Source organism: Hypanus sabinus, chromosome 14 (assembly GCF_030144855.1).
Source record: "Hypanus sabinus isolate sHypSab1 chromosome 14, sHypSab1.hap1, whole genome shotgun sequence".
Taxonomy (NCBI): Eukaryota; Metazoa; Chordata; class Chondrichthyes; order Myliobatiformes; family Dasyatidae; genus Hypanus; species Hypanus sabinus.
The window spans coordinates 102,996,852-103,012,989 of record NC_082719.1 but is presented as its reverse complement, the minus strand read 5'-3'; the positions used below and the strand labels follow the sequence as shown (position 1 = coordinate 103,012,989).

Sequence of the window (16,138 nt, the reverse complement as noted above, 5' to 3'; positions counted from 1 at the left end):
TTTATTTTCATCCTTTATTAGTAAGTTTTGTTTTGCTGTGATAATAGAGGCATACATTACAGAAAATGGATTTCTGTGCTAAATGGCATGATCGTGAATTCCATTTATGTATTTTAGAACAGATGATTTGCCATAACACAGGGAAAAGTTTTATATTAATTTTAAATAAGAATGTTTTGTATTAATGATTTCAAATGTTATAATAAGGAAAATGTTTAGTGGGGTAGAGACACATCTCCACTGAAGGAGATGGAAGGTGCTTAGCCCCTTCCCCTGCTGCCCCCCCCCCCACCCAGATCGGGGTCACGTGAAGCCATGGTGCAGGTGGTGGATGGTCGTGTGAGCAGCTGGTGCAGATCACAAGTCCTGGTTCTGCGACCACTGACACCAGGCAGACAATCTCTGAAGAGTATTGCTAATGGTTGGGGTCACCTGTCAAAGACCACGATCACTCATGTCATAAGACACAGCACATAATGATGATGATGATGGAGGAGAAAAGTTATCCTGTTTCTGTGAGTGTTTTTGTCACTGTGGTTTTAGTAAATCCTAGCCCTGTAATTTGATTTGTTTTTATTTATTTAAAACTCACTAATTTCTACAGATGTACCGTGGAGAGCATTCTAACTGGTTGCATCACCGTCTGGCGCGGAGGGGCTGCTGCACAGGATTGGGAAAAGCCGCAGAATGTTGTAAACTCAGCCAGTTCTGTCATGGGCACTGGCCGTCCCAGCACCGAGGACAGCTTCAAAAAGGCCGCAACCATCATGAAGGACCCCCGCAACCCAGGACATGCCCTCTTCTTAACAGAGGAACTTAGTGCCACCATGCTACTCCACCTGCTGAGGTACTGGAGCATCAGGATGAGGGCTGCCAGACTGGGTAACAGCTTCTCCCCTCAGCCTGTGAGGCTAATGAATACCCTGCCACCACCGAGGTCTCGTCACCAGGACATCAAGCTGTCTACCTGTGCTACATGCATTGTGAATTATATGTTATTAACTTATTTATGGTCCTATTTTGTTTCATATGCTGCATGTGATGTATGTTTTGTTGCAGCATTGTAGTCCTGAGGAACACTGTTTCATTTGATTTATTTACGTTCAGATAGCAATAAACTTGGACTTGATCTGACCTGCCACGTCCTTGGATTCGCTCATGATGCGTTGGTTCAATTCCTCCTTTTCATGCTTCAGGAGTGTGTTCTCCTGTTCCAGCTCCAGCACACGCTGTCGAGACAAAAAGTAAAGGCAACATGTCAGCAATTCATCAGCCTCTTGTTCCCCGAGAGTGTCGTTTTGTGCTGTGATGCGCCTCCATTCACAACCACTCATTCACACACCTCAATAGTTCAAAGTAAATTTATTCTCAAAGTACGTATATCTCACCATTTAAAACTGTGAGATTCGTTTTCTTGGAGGCATTCAAAATAAATACAAAGAAACACAATAGAATCAATTAAAAAAAAACAGCACACAACAAAGATGGACAAACAACCAGTGTGCAAAAGATAACAAATTGTGCAAATACAAAAAAGAAAAGGACAGAAAATAATAAATAAATAATAACCTTGTGTCAGTCTGCCTGTATTACTTTCCATGACAGCCTAATTGGTTTGGCATGGTCTTTGCTGCACATGTGACCGCAGGAAACTGCAGAGAGCTGTGGACACAGCTCAGAGCATCACAGGAACCAGCCTCCCCTCCACGGACTCTGTCTACACTTCTCACTGCCTCAGCATGATCAAAGATCCCACCCACCCCGGACATTCTCCCACCTCCTCTCTCCCACATGCAGAAGATACCACCAGGTTGGGAACCCTTGTTCTACCTGTGTTAATGATTTGATCTGTATGAACAGTCTGCAAGTCAAGCTTGTCACTGGATCTTGGTACATGTGACAATAACAAACCAGTCCCAATTGAATAGTTTCCTATTATGATGAGATGGACTCCTGGCCTCACAATCTACCTTGTTATGACCTTGCACCTTATTGTCTACCTGCACTGCACTTTCCCTGTAGCTGTTGCACCTTATTCTGCATTCTGTTATTATTTTACTTTGTTCTACCTCAATGCATTGTGTAATGGTTTGATCTGTAAGAACGGTATGCAAAACAACCTTTTATCTTGGAACATGTGACAATAATAAGACCAGAAGACATAGGAGCAGAGTGATACCATTTGGCCCAGTGAGCTTATTTGCAATATTTCATCATGGCTGATCCAATTTTCCTCTCAGCCCCAATCTCCACTCTTCTCCTCATAACCTTTCATGCCCTGACTTATCAAGAACCTATCATCCTCTGCCTTAAATATACCCACTAACTTGGCCTCCACAGCTGCCTGTGGCAACGAATTCCACAGATTCATCACCCTCTGGCTACAGAAATTCCTCCTCATCTCTGTTCTAAATGGACGTCCTTCTCTTCTCAGGCTGTGCCCTATGGTCTTAGACTCCCCCAATGTCGGAAACATCCACTCTTTTGAGGCTTTTCAACATTCAACAGGTTTCAACGAGATTCCCCTGCCCCCCCCCCCCCTCATTTTTCTAAGTACCAGCAAGTACAGGCACAGAGCCATCAAATGCTTCATTATATGAAGCCTTTCATTGCCAGAATAATTTTTGTGAATCTCCTTTGAATCCTCTCCCTTGTCAGCACACCCTTTCTTATATAAGGGGACCAAAACCACTCACAACACTCCAAGTGAGGCCTCACCAGTGCTTTATAAAGTCTCAACAATACACCCTTGCTTTTATATTGTAGTTCTCTCGAAATGAATGTTAACATTACATTTGCCTTCCTCATCACCGACTGAATTTCACAGATTCAGAAAGTAAAATTATAGGAGATTTTTTTCCAGCATAGAATGAACTGGTCAGTAAACATTTTCCATTATTACTGACCTCTACCTGGCTGAGGCAGAGCGACAACTCTCTGATACCTCCTCTTATTTACCCCTTGATCATGACCCCACTAAGGAGAACCAGGCCACTGTCTCCTATACCATCACCAACCTTATCAGCTCTGATGATCTCCCATCCACTGCCAACAACCTCATAGTTCCCACACCCCGCACTTCCCGTTTCTACCTCCTACCCAAGGTCCACAAACCTACCTGTCCAGGTAGACCATTGTCTCAGCTTGCTCTTGCCCCACCGAACACATTTCTGCATACCTTGACACTGTTTTATCCCCCCTTGTTCAATCCCTTCCCACCTATGTTCATGACACTTCTCAGGCTTTGAATTTTTTCAATGATTTTAAGTTCCCTGGCCCCCACCGCCTTATTTTCACCATGGACGTCCAGTCCCTATATACCTCCATCCCCCACCAGGAAGGTCTCAAAGCTCTCCACTTTTTTTTGGATTCCAGACCTAACCAATTCCCCTCTACCACCACTCTCCTCCGTCTAGCGGAATTAGTTCTTACTATCAATAATTTCTCCTTTGGCTCCTCCCACTTCCTCCAAACCAAAGGTGTAACCATGGGCACCCATATGGGTCCCAGCTATGCCTGCCTTTTTGTTGGCTTTTTGGAACAGTCCATGTTCCAAGCCTGTACGGGTATCTGTCCCCCACTTTTCCTTTGCTACATCAACGACTGCATTGGCACTGCCTCTTGCGCGTGTGCTGAGCTTGTTGACTTCATTAACTTTGCCTCCAACTTTCACCCTGCCCTCAAATTTACCTGGTCCATTTCTGACACCTCCCTCCCCTTTCTTGATCTTTCTGTCTCCATCTCTGGAGACGGCCTATCTACTGATATCTACTATAAGCCTACAGACTCTCACAGCTACCTGGACTATTCCTCTTCCCACCCTGTCTCTTGCAGAAATGCTATCCCCTTCCCACAATTCCTCCGTCTCCGCTGCATCTGCTCTCAGGATGAGGCTTTTCATTCCAGGACGAAGGAGATGTCTCCCTTTTTTAAACAAAGGGGCTTCCCTTCTCACCATCAACTCTGCTCTCAAACGCATCTCTCCCATTTCCTGCATATCTGCACTCACCCCATCCGCCCGCCACCCCACTCGGGATAGGGTTCCCCTTGTCCTCACCTACCACCCCACCAGCCTCCAGTTCCAACGTATAATTCTCCATAACTTCCGCCACCTCCAACGGGATCCCACTACCAAGCACATCTTTTCCCTCCCCCCCCCCCTTTCTGCTTCCTGCAGGGATCGCTCCCTACGCGACTCCCTTGTCCACTCGTCCCCCCCATCCCTTCCCACCGATCTCCCTCCTGGCACTTATCCTTGTAAACGGAACAAGTGCTACACCTGCCCTTACACTTCCTCCCTCACCACCATTCAGGGACCCAGACAGTCCTTCCAGGTGAGGCGACACTTCACCTGTGAGTCGGCTGGTGTGGTATACTGCGTCCGGTGCTCCTGGTGTAGCCTTTTATATATTGGTGAGACCCGACGCAGACTGGGATACCATTTTGCTGAACACCTACGCTCGGTCCGCCAGAGAAAGCAGGATCTCCCAGTGGCCACACATTTTAATTCCACATCCCATTCCGATTCTGATATGTCTATCCATGGCCTCCTCTACTGTCAAGATGAAGCCACACTCAGGTTGGAGGAACAACACCTTATATCCCGTCTGGGTAGCCTCCGACCTGATGGCAAGAACATTGACTTTTCTAACTTCCATTAATGCCCCTCCTCCCCTTCTTACCCCATCCCTGATATATTTAGTTTTTTTCCCCCTCCTCTTTTTTTTTCTCTCTCTCTGCCCATCACTCTCCATCTCCTGTTCTCCATCTCCCTCTGGTGCTCCCCTCCCCACTTTCTTTCTCCCTAGGCCTCCCGTTCCATGATCCTTTTCCTTCTCCAGCTCTGTATCCCTTTTACCAATCACCTTTCAGGCTCTCAGCTTCATCCCACCCCCTCCGGTCTTCTCCTATCATTTTGCATTTCCCCCTCCCCCCCTACTTTCAAATCTCTTACTATCTTTCCTTTCAGTTAGTCCTGATGAAGGGTCTCAGCCCGAAACGTCGACAGTGCTTCTCCTTATAGATGCTGCCTGGCCTGCTGTGTTCCACCAGCATTTTGTGTGCATTGCTTGAATTTCCAGCATCTGCAGATTTCCTCGTGTTTCCATCATTATTTGTTTGTTTAGAGATACAGCGCAGAACAGGCCTGTCCAGCCCAAAGAGCCACACTGCCCAGTGACCCACCAACACTGCCTCAGAATAGAGGGGTGTCCTTTTAGAACCGAGATGAGGATGAATTTCTTTAGCCAGGGAGTTGTGAATCTGTGGAATTCTTTGCCACAGGCAGCTGTGGAGGCCAAGTCTGTATATATATTTAAGACAGAGGTTGATAGATTCTTGATTAGTCAGGGCATAAAGGGATACAGGGAGAAGGCAGGAGATTGGGGCTGAGAAGGAAACTGGATCAGTCATGGTGAAATGATGGAGCAGATTCGATGGGCTTAAGATTTAACTCTAGCCTAATCACAGGACAGTTAACTATGACCAATTAACCTACATCTTTGGACTGTGGGAGGAAATCTTAGCACTCAGAGGAAACCCATGCACCCATGGGGAGAACGTACAAGCTTCTTGCAATGTCGGAATTGAACTCTGAACTCTGACACCCCAGCGTTGTGCTAACTTGGTTGACATTGACTTGTGTTGTTCAGTTACCTGCCGAAGTTCTGCTTTTTCTCTTGCAGAAGAATCCTCCAAGATTTTGCGTTCTTTCTGTGACTTCTCAAGCTCCTTGTGGAGTTCGTCAATCTCCTCCTGTAAACTGGTTGCTCTGTTCTCCTGGCCCTGCTGTTCCCGGCACCGCTCCAACTCCTTCTGGAGTTTATCGATCTCGGTCGCCTGTGCTGTGTTCACTGCCATTATCTGCTCTGCTAGTGCCTTGTGCTCCTTGTTCTGTGGAATGGATCACAAGCATGGGTTAGGCATTGCCTGGATTGGAGAATACATTGAAAAACTTTAAAATTAACTTTATTTGTCACATGGATATTGACTTACGTCATTCTGTATCATTTCAAGTCAGCGGGAAATCCACTAGGCAGTCCGCAAGTGTCACTATGCTTCTGGCATCAACATAGCATGCCCACATCTTACTAACCCTAATCAAACTAAACCCGGCACCCAGAGGAATCCCACGCGGTCACGGTGCGAATGTACAAAATCCTTATAGACGGCAGTCAGAATTGAAGCCCGATCTTATTATGTGATTGTGATCTTGTGTGTGTTTGCTGTGTGTCACTGTTGGTAAATGTGTCTTTGTACCTTGACCCTTGGTGACGCTGTCTCACTTGGCTGTACTCATGAACGGCTAAATGACAATTAAACTTGAATTGAATTGCAACTGGCTCTGTAATCTTACACGGCGCCACCCATTTGAGGAATGAGAAATATACTGCACGAGGAAAGGTTGAGTGAGATAGAAGTTATGGAAGATAGGAGGCAACTTGACGGAATGGACAACCATTACCTTTCTCCCCCAGAGTGTGGGTGGGATGCCAGACACAGGGTGTCTGGAATGCACTGCTATGGTGGTGGTACAGGCAGATACATTAGAGACTTTAAGAGACGTTTAGATAGGTACATGAATAAAATAAAATGGAGATTTACAGGCTGTGTAGGAGGGAAAGTTTAGATTGATGGTGGAGTAGGTTTATATAAGTCTGCACACCATCGTGGGCCAAAGAGCCCATCCTGTGCTATATTAAGACCGTCAGACATAGGAGCAGAATTAGGCCCATTGAGTTTGCTCTACCATTTCATCATGCCTGATTTATTAACCTTTCAATCCCATTCTCCTGCCTTTGACACCTTTTCTAATCAAGAACCTATCAAACTCCATTTTAAATATACCCAACAACTTGGTCTCCACAGCCCCCTGTGCCACTGAATTCCACAGATTCACCACCCTCTGGCTAAAGAAATTACTCTTCATCTCTGTTCTAAAGTGATGTCCCTCTATTCTGAGGCTGTGCTCTCTAGTCCTAGGTTCCCCCTCCGTAGGAAACATCCTCTCCATGTCCACTCTATTGAGGCCTGGGGTTCCTAATCAGGGATCCACAAAGCCCTTGTTCAGTGGTGTAGGTCAATGGCATAAAAAGTTGAGAACTTAGCCAGTGTGATGGGTTACAGGGCAATAGAGGCATGGTGTGGTTAAAACAGAAAGCAACAAATACTGGGCTGAAAGTGTTATATTTGAATGCACGCAACTTAAGAAATAAAATGGACAATCTTGAAATTCAGCTACAGATTGGGAAGTATGACGTTGTGGCCATCTCTGAAACTTGGCTAAAGGATGGCTGACATTGGGAGCTGAACGTCCAAGGATAAATGGTGTATTGGAAAGATAGGTTAGTAGCCGAGGGGGTGATGTGACCCTCTGTATAAGAAATAATATTAAATCATTAGAAAGGGATGACATAGGATCGGAAGGTGTAGAGTCTCTATGGGTTGAGTCTTGTAAATGGAAAGGGTAAAAGAACCCTAATGGCAGCTGTATACAGGCCTCCAAACAGCAGCCAGGATGTGGATTACAAATTACAGCAGGAGATAGAAAAGGTGTGAGAGAAGGGCAATGTTATGATAATCGTTGGGGATTTTAACGTGAAAGTGGATTGGGAAAACCAGATCAGTACTGGATCTCAAGGGAGAGGATTTGTAGAATGTCTACGAGATGGCTTTTTAGAACAGCTTGTTGTTGAGCCCACTTGGGGATCAGCTGTGCTGGATTGGGTGTTGTCAATGATTCAGAGGTGATAAAAGAGCTTAAGGATCAGGAACCCTTAGGGAACAGTGATCACAATATGATCTAGTTCACTTTGAAATATGAGAAGGAGAAACTAAATTCCAATGTGTCAGTATTTCAGTGCAATAAAGGAAATTTCAATGGCGTGAGAGGGGAACTGGCCAAGGTTGACTGGAAAGGGACACTAGAAGGAAGGACAGCAGAGCAGCAATGGCTGGAGTCTCTGTGAAAAATGAGGGAAGTGAAAGATAAGATATATTCCAAAAAAGAAGAAATTTTCGAATGGAAGAAGGACTGAGACTGTGACTGAGAAGTGAAGTCAGAGCCCAAGTAAAAACAAAAGAAAGAACATACAAGGAAGCCAAAGCTAGTGGGAAGATAGAAGATTGGGAAGCTTTTAAAAACTTGCAGAAGGAAACTAAGAAGGTCATTAGTAAGGAAAAGATAATTATGAAAGGAAGCTGGTGACCAATATCAAAGAAGATACTAAAAGCTTTTTTAAGTATATAAAGGGTAAAAGAGAGTTGAAGGTCGGTATAGGACCAATAGAAAATGACACTGGAGATATTGTAATGAGAGATGGAGAGATGGCAGAGGAACTGAATGCGTATTTTGCATCAGTCTTCACAGTGGAAGACATCTGCAGTATACCGGACATTCAAGAGTGTCAGGGAAGTGCAGTATGTGCAGAGTGAAAATTACAACTCAGAAGGTGCTCAGGAAGCTTAATGGTCTGAGGGTGGATAAATCTCCTGGACCTGATGGAATGCACCCACAGGGAAAGAAGTATCTGGAGAGATTGCAAAGGTATTATCAATGATCTTTCAAGAATCGATAGATTCTGGCATTGTACCAGATGACTGGAAAATTGCAGATGTTACCCAACTATTTAAAAAGGGTGTGAGGAAGCACAAAGGGGACTATAGACCTGTTAGCTTGACATCAGTGGTTGGGAAGTTGTTGGAATCAATGGTTAGGGATGAGATTACAGAGTACCTGCAGGCACATGACAAGATAGGCCAAAGCCACCATGGTTTCCTAAAAGGAAAATCCTGCCTTACAAACCCACTGCAACTTCTTGAGGAAATTACAAGCAGGGTAGACAAAGATGTAGCAGATGTGGTGTACTTAGATTTTCAGAAGGCCTTTGACAAGGTACCGCACATGAGGCTGCTTAGCAAGATAAGAGCCCATGGAATTACAGGGAAGTTACTAGCATGGGTGGAGCATTGCCTGGTTGGCAGAAAACAGAGTGTGGGAATAAAGGAATCCTATTCTGGCTGGCTGCCAGTTACCAGTGGAGTAACTGGTGTTGGGACTGCTGCTTTTTACAATGTATGTCAATGATTTGGACTACGGTATTAATGGATTTGTGGCTAAATTTACCGATGATACAAAGATAGGTGGAGGATTAGGTAGTGTTGAGGAAACAGAGAGCCTGCAGATAGACTTAGATAGTTTAAGGGAATGGGCAAAGAAATGGCAAATGAAATACAATGTTGGAAAGTGTATGGTCAAGCACTTTGGTGCAAGAAATAAACGGGCAGACTATTATTTAGATGGGGAGAGAATTCAAAATGCAGAGATGCAAAGGGACTTGCGAGTCCTTGCGCAGGATACCCTAAAGGTTAACTTCCAGGTTGAGTTGGTGGTAAAGAAGGCAAATGCAATGTTGGCATTGATTTCTAGAATATAAGAGCAGGGATGTGATGTTGAGGCTCGATAAGGCACTTGTGAGACCACACTTGGAATATTGTGTACAGTTTTGGACTCCTTATTTTAGAAAGGATATACTGACATTAGAGAGGGTTCAGAGAAGATTCACGAGAATAATTCCAGGAATGAAAGGGTTACTGTATGAGGAATGTCTGGCAGCTCTTGAGCTGTGTTCCCTGGAGTTCAGAAGAATGAGTGGTGTTCTCATCGAAACATTCTAAATGTTAAAAGGCCTGACATGAGGAAATCTGCAGATGCTGGAAATTCGAACAACACACTCAAGATGCTGGTGGAACACAGCAGGCCAGGCAGCATCTATAGGAGAAGCACTGTCGACGTTTCAGGCCGAGACCCTTCGTCAGGACTAACTGAAAGGAAAGATAGTAAGAGATTTGAAAGTAGTGGGGGGAGGAGGAAATGCAAAATGATAGGAGAAGACCGGAGGGGGTGGAGTGAAGCTAAGAGCTGGAAAGGTGATTGGCGAAAGTGATACAGAGCTGGAGAAGAGAAAGGATCATGGGACAGGAGGCCTCAGGAGAAAGAAAGGGGGAGAGGGGAAGCAACAGAGTGAGGTGGAGAACAGGCAGATACCACCAGCCTCCAGGTCCAATGTGTAATTCTCCAGAATTTCCACCACCTCCAACAGGATCCCACTACCAAGCACATCTTTCTCTCCCCCCTCTTTCTGCTTCCCGCAGGGATTGTTCCCTACGCGACTCCTTTGTCCACTCGTCCCCCCCCCCCCCCATCCCTTCCCACCGATCTCCCTCCTGGCACTTATCCTTGTAAACGGAACAAGTGCTACACCTGCCCTTACACTTCCTCCCTCACCACCATTCAGGGCCCCAGACAGTCCTTCCAGGTGAGGCGACACTTCACCTGTGAGTCAGCTGGTGTGGTATACTGCGTCCGGTGCTCCCGGTGTGGCCTTTTATATATTGGTGAGACCCGACGCAGACTGGGAGACCGTTTCGCTGAACACCTACGCTTGATCCGCCAGAGAAAGCAGGATCTCCCAGTGGCCACACATTTTAATTCCACGTCCCATTCCCATTCTGATATGTCTATCCATGGCCTCCTCTACTGTCAAGATGAAGCCACACTCAGGTTGGAGGAACAACACCTTATATACCGGCTGGGTAGCCTCCAACCTGATGGCATGAACATTGACTTCTCTAACTTTCATTAATGCCCCTCCTCCCCTTCTTATCCCATCCCTGATATGTTTAGCTGTTTGTTTTTTTCTCTCTCTGCCCATCACTCTGCCTGTTCTCCATCTCCCTCTGGTGCTCCCCCCTCCCCCTTTCTTTCTCCCAAGGCCTCCTGTTCCATGATCCTTTCCCTTCTCCAGCTCTGTATCACTTTCGCCAATCACCTTTCCAGCTCTTAGCTTCACCCTACCCCTTCCGGTCTTCTCCTGTCATTTCGCATTTCCCCCTCCCCCTACTGCTTTCAAATCTCTTAGTATCTTTCCTTTCAGTTAGTCCTGATGAAGGGTCTCGGCCCGAAACGTCGACAGTGCTTCTCCTTATAGATGCTGCCTGGCCTGCTGTGTTCCACCAGCATTTTGTGTGTGTTGTTAAAAGGCCTGAACAGATTAGATATGGCAAAGTTATTTCCCATGGTAGGGGATTCTAGGGCAAGAGGACATGGCTTCAGGATTGAAGGACATCCACTTAGAGCAGAGATGCAGATAAATTACTTTAGTCAGAGGGTGGTAAATCTGTAGAATTTGTTGCTACGAGCGGTTGTGGAGGTCAAGACATTGGGTGCATTTAAGGCAGAGACAGATAGGTTCTTGATTAGTCAGGGCATCAAGAGAAGACAGGGGAGTGGGGACGACTGCAAGAATTGGATCAGCTCATGGTTGAATGGCAGAGCAGACTCAATGGGCTGAATGGCCTACTTCTGCTCCTATATCTTATAGTCTTATGATCTAGGCCTTTCAACATTCAATAGTGTTCGATGAGACTCCCCTCATTCTTGTAAACTCCAGAGCTAGCATACGGAAAGCTCTCTCACCTGATCATCCACTTTCCTTTGAAGTTGAACAACTTTGTTCTCCATGCCACTGGTGAGCTTCTTGTAGTGTTCCACCGATCGCGCTTCAATGCGCAACACCTTCAGCTCGCGGCGTGCCTTCATCCGCCTGTAACAACACTGCAGGTAAACGACTGCATTGCGAACCCTGCGGAATCTCTTTCGAGTCATCCAACCCCTCACGTTCTTCTGAATGACGGTAGCTTTATGCTGGAACAGTAACTGTGGAAAGAGCAAAGTACAGGAGAGACATCAGAGAAAACCTGGCCTACCAGTCCACGGAAACAGGCTGGAAAATTACACAGATTCCTACACAACCATCCACAGAGACACCATGGAAACAGGCAGGAAAATTACACAGATTCCTACAAACTCACACACTCACTCTCACACATGCATATTCACACACACACACACACACACACACACACACATACACACTCACACTCACTCACATACACACACACACACTCACACTCACTCACATACACACACACACACTCACACTCACTCTCTCACACACACACACACACACATACACACTCACACTCACTCACATACACACTCACACTCACTCACATACACACACACACACTCACACTCATACACACACACACTCACACTCACTCACATACACACACACACACTCACACTCACTCACATACACACACACTCACACATACATACATACTCACGTACTCTCATACACACACGCGCACACACACACCAGCCAATGGATATCCACATTCTCCATTTTGTGGGAAAAATCTCTTTAAACTAATCAAAGAGAGACCACAGCCTGCACCTGTACACTACGGTACATATCCAGATGAGACTGAGAGGGACACAGAACAGAGAACAGGTCCAAAGGAAGTTAACCACAATGATCCCGGAAATGAAAAGGTGATGGGACTAGGCAGAAAAACAGTTCAGCACAGACTAAAGGGCCTATTTCTGGGCAGTAATACTCTATGATTCTATAAAGATGGTTGTGACATCCATTGCTGATTGTGTCATATACGCTCAGTGGCCGCTTTATCAGGTATGCCTCGACACCTGCTCGTTAATGCCAATCTCTAATCAGCCAATCATGTGGCAGCAACTCAACACATTAAAGCAAGCAGACATGGTCAAAAGGTTCAGTGGTTGCCTAGATCAAACATCAAAATGGGGAAGAAATCCAATCCAAGTAACTTTGACCATGAAATGATTGTTGGTGCCAGACGGGGTGGATTGAGTATTCAGAAACTACTGACCTCCTGGGATTTTCATGCATAACAGTCTCTAGAGTTTACAGAGAATGGCGTGAGAAAACAAAAAAAATCCAGTGAGCAGCCGTTCTGTGGGCAAAAATATCTTGTTAATGAGAGAAGTCAGAGGAGAATGGCCAGACCAGCTCAAGCTGACAGGAAGGTGACAGTAACACAGATAACCACACATTACAACTGTGATGTGCAGAAGAGCATCTCTGAATGCACAACACGTTGAACCTTGAAGTAGATGGGCTACAGCAGCAGAAGACCACACCAGGTTCCAGTCCTGTACCTAATAATGTGGTGACTGAATTAAATTTTTGTAATTTCTACTTGAATTCTGTAGTTTATGGTAAACAAGTTTTATTGAAAGCTATTGTGTTAATTAATTACAGTTAATGCATTCATTAAAATTTAATATAGATTAAAACACTTTTCAAAGATTCTCAAAAGTTTCTTTTCATTAAGTCTGACTTAACTCTCACTGAAATTAGAGAAATAACATGCATTTAAGCATAACTTTGGTGTTTTGTAGTGTGAGTACAAGAGATAGTAAATTATATTGCTGAGAAAACATACTGTTCTATCACAATGTTCAGGGTTTGCTGAGGTGTTTTAAGTTTGAATTGCTGACAAAGTTAAAGGAATTAATATAAAGTGTGTTTCAACAACCTTGTGATATTACTGAGAAGGAACAGTGAAGAATATTATGTCTCGTCATCTGACCCTTGAAGAAGGATATGGAAGCACTTTCATTGATAATTACCTCATTTTTCGCACTATTCCTTCTGCAAATTAACATCACAGGATAGGAGCAGCCATACCATATCAAAAAGCTCTTTACACTGTATTGTGTACACAGTCATAGAGTATTACAGTATTAGAGCTCCTTCAGCCCATTGATTCCATGCTGAACCATTATTCTGCCTAGTCCCATCGACCTGCACATGGACCATAATCCTCTATTTATTTATCTGTTATTATTCTTTTCTTTTTGTATTTGCACAATTTGTCGTCATTTGCACATTAGCTGTTTCTCTTTCTGTGTAGTTTTTCATTGATTCTATTGTGTTTCTTTGTATTTACTGCAAACACCCACAAGAAAATGAATCTCAGACTTGTATAAGATGACATAAATGTACTTTGATAATAAATTTACTTTGAACTTTCAACATACGCCTCCCATCTATATACTTATCCTAACAGCTCGTATATGTTGAAATTAAATCCACATCCACCTCTTCTGCTGGCAGCTCGTTCCACACTCTCATCTGAGTGAAGTTCTCCGTGTTCCCGGTAAACATTTCACCTTTCACCCCTAACCCATGACCTCTAGCGGTAGTCTCACCCAACCTCAGCGGAAAAAGCCTGCTTGCTTGCTTACCCCTCATAATTTTGTATACCTCCAGCAAATCTCCCTCATTCTCTCCTTGTGGACTCCCTACACAATGTGAATTCTCAAAGATGATATGTCAAATTTAATGCCATGTAAATAATTTACAAATTCATGCATCTCATATTGTTGACACCACCAAAACCTGATGTTCTGGCTTGAGATTTCACCAGCTTTGGTTTCCAGGGCGAGGAACAAACCTTTGAAATGTTTATGTATTTAGCAAGACTTTCAAACCACGCAGCCCAGCAACACCACAACCCCGATTACCTTAACCTCATCACAGGACAATTTTTCAATGACCCGTTAATCTATTCTAAACATCTTTGTACCATGGAGGAATCCGGAGCACTTGGGGAGAACCCAGGGGGAATACGTACAGTGACTCCTTAGGGGCTCCGCCGGAATTGAACTCTGAACTCTGGAATGCCCTGAGCTGCTCACTGCTGTGCTACCGTGGCTCCATCGATATTTAAATAGAGCTAACCAATCAGGAAATGAATCACAGTAGGGTGCCTATGTCAGCTACAGAGCAGTATGAGCTGCCTACTTCATATTTTTATGGTGATACAGCACAATAACAGGCCCTTCTGGCCCAATGAGCCCTCTCTGCCCAACTACCCCCACGACCAATTCTCCGACTAACCCGTATGTGATGGGAACGTGGGAGGAAACCAGAACACCGTCAAGCATTAGGCTACCTTGTCATCTATCATTTCATAGGCATCAAAGTCACTTAGCAAGGAGCTACTACTGAAATACAGATTTAAACTTTTTTAAAATTCAGAACAAGTCAGAATGAGCACAAGTCTGACCCCATACCATAACATTAACCTGTTTCCACTGTGAAGTCTCTTCGAGGGATGTCTTCCCTGAAGAAGTTTAAATCTTCTCTTTGACAGGAGTTCAGTGAGACCCACTCTCACTGATCCCCTTCTCCGATTTCTGCTGCTCTCGGACTCTTCAATCACCTTCTAGCTTGTCCTCCCCACCTCCACTCCACATCTTGACTCTGGCATCTTGCCCCCTTCCTTCCCAGTCCATGAACGTCAGCTGTTTATTCCTCTTCACAAATGCTGCCCGACCTGCTGAGTTCTTCCAGCATTTTGTGTGAGCTGCCCTAGAGCTTGCTACGCTTTATAGTCTTTACTAGAAGGTGTATGAAGTCCTGTGGTGAAAACAGAGGGCAGAGGGCAGACCAGCCTTCTGTCAGCTCAGAACCACCACCAAAGGAACATGGAATGTAGACCGTGTATGAACGTGGAACTTGCTGTCACAACCTTGAAGCTGAACATAGAGTACACCTGGGGACAATTTGAAAGACAGGCCCAGGACAGAGGACTTTGGCGAGCTGCTGTCAGCGGACTACACCTCCGAAGAGGTGATAGAGTTAACTAGCTAACTTACCTCGCGGTACACCTGACGCACAGACCTCCCCCGAGCGTACGCCTGAATTGTGATAACTGCGTTGCAGAATTTCAGGAACTTGCGACGGGCTGCCAGCATCCTGCACTGTTTCTGCAAGATTATCGCTGCTCGCGATCTCCGCAGGAACTCCGCCAATCTTAGAACGAACAGAAGAAAGTCAAAGAAAGAGCAGCTTTACATGCACCACAACTCACCCGCTGCTCGATTCACATGCCTGCACCTTAGCAATTTCAACTCATTTATGGAATACAAGAGCAAGGATGCCAACTTGAGGCTTCGGTCAGACTGCACTTGGAATATTGTGATCAGTTTTGGGCCTCTAATCTAAGAAAAGGTGTGCTGACATTGGAGCCAGCAGGAGGTTCACAAGAATGATCCCAGGAATGAAAGGGTTAAAGTATGAGGGATGTTTGATGGCTCTGGGCCTGTACTCACTGGAGTTTAGAAGCATGAGGGGAGATCTCATTGAAACCTATCAAATATTGAAAAGCCCAGAAAAAGTGGATGTGGAGAGGATGTTTCCTATGGTGGGGGAGTCTGGGACCAGAGGGCATAGATAGAGTGGATGTG

The 16,138-nt window shown here is 45.1% G+C and overlaps 1 protein-coding gene across 3 annotated transcripts in view; it reads right to left on the bottom strand.

Moving 5' to 3' along the window:
• myo5b (myosin VB) overlaps nucleotides 1-16,138 on the bottom strand; it is a 299,416-nt gene that overhangs the window by 59,310 nt on the left and 223,968 nt on the right. For all 3 annotated transcript variants that reach the window (XM_059989735.1, XM_059989733.1, XM_059989734.1), the window contains 4 exons: nucleotides 15,548-15,704; nucleotides 11,477-11,716; nucleotides 5,656-5,892; nucleotides 1,136-1,229 (listed from right to left, as the gene is read on the bottom strand). In XM_059989735.1, the coding sequence (XP_059845718.1) occupies nucleotides 1,136-1,229; nucleotides 5,656-5,892; nucleotides 11,477-11,716; nucleotides 15,548-15,704 (728 nt within the window). The remainder of the gene's footprint in view (nucleotides 1-1,135; nucleotides 1,230-5,655; nucleotides 5,893-11,476; nucleotides 11,717-15,547; nucleotides 15,705-16,138) is intronic.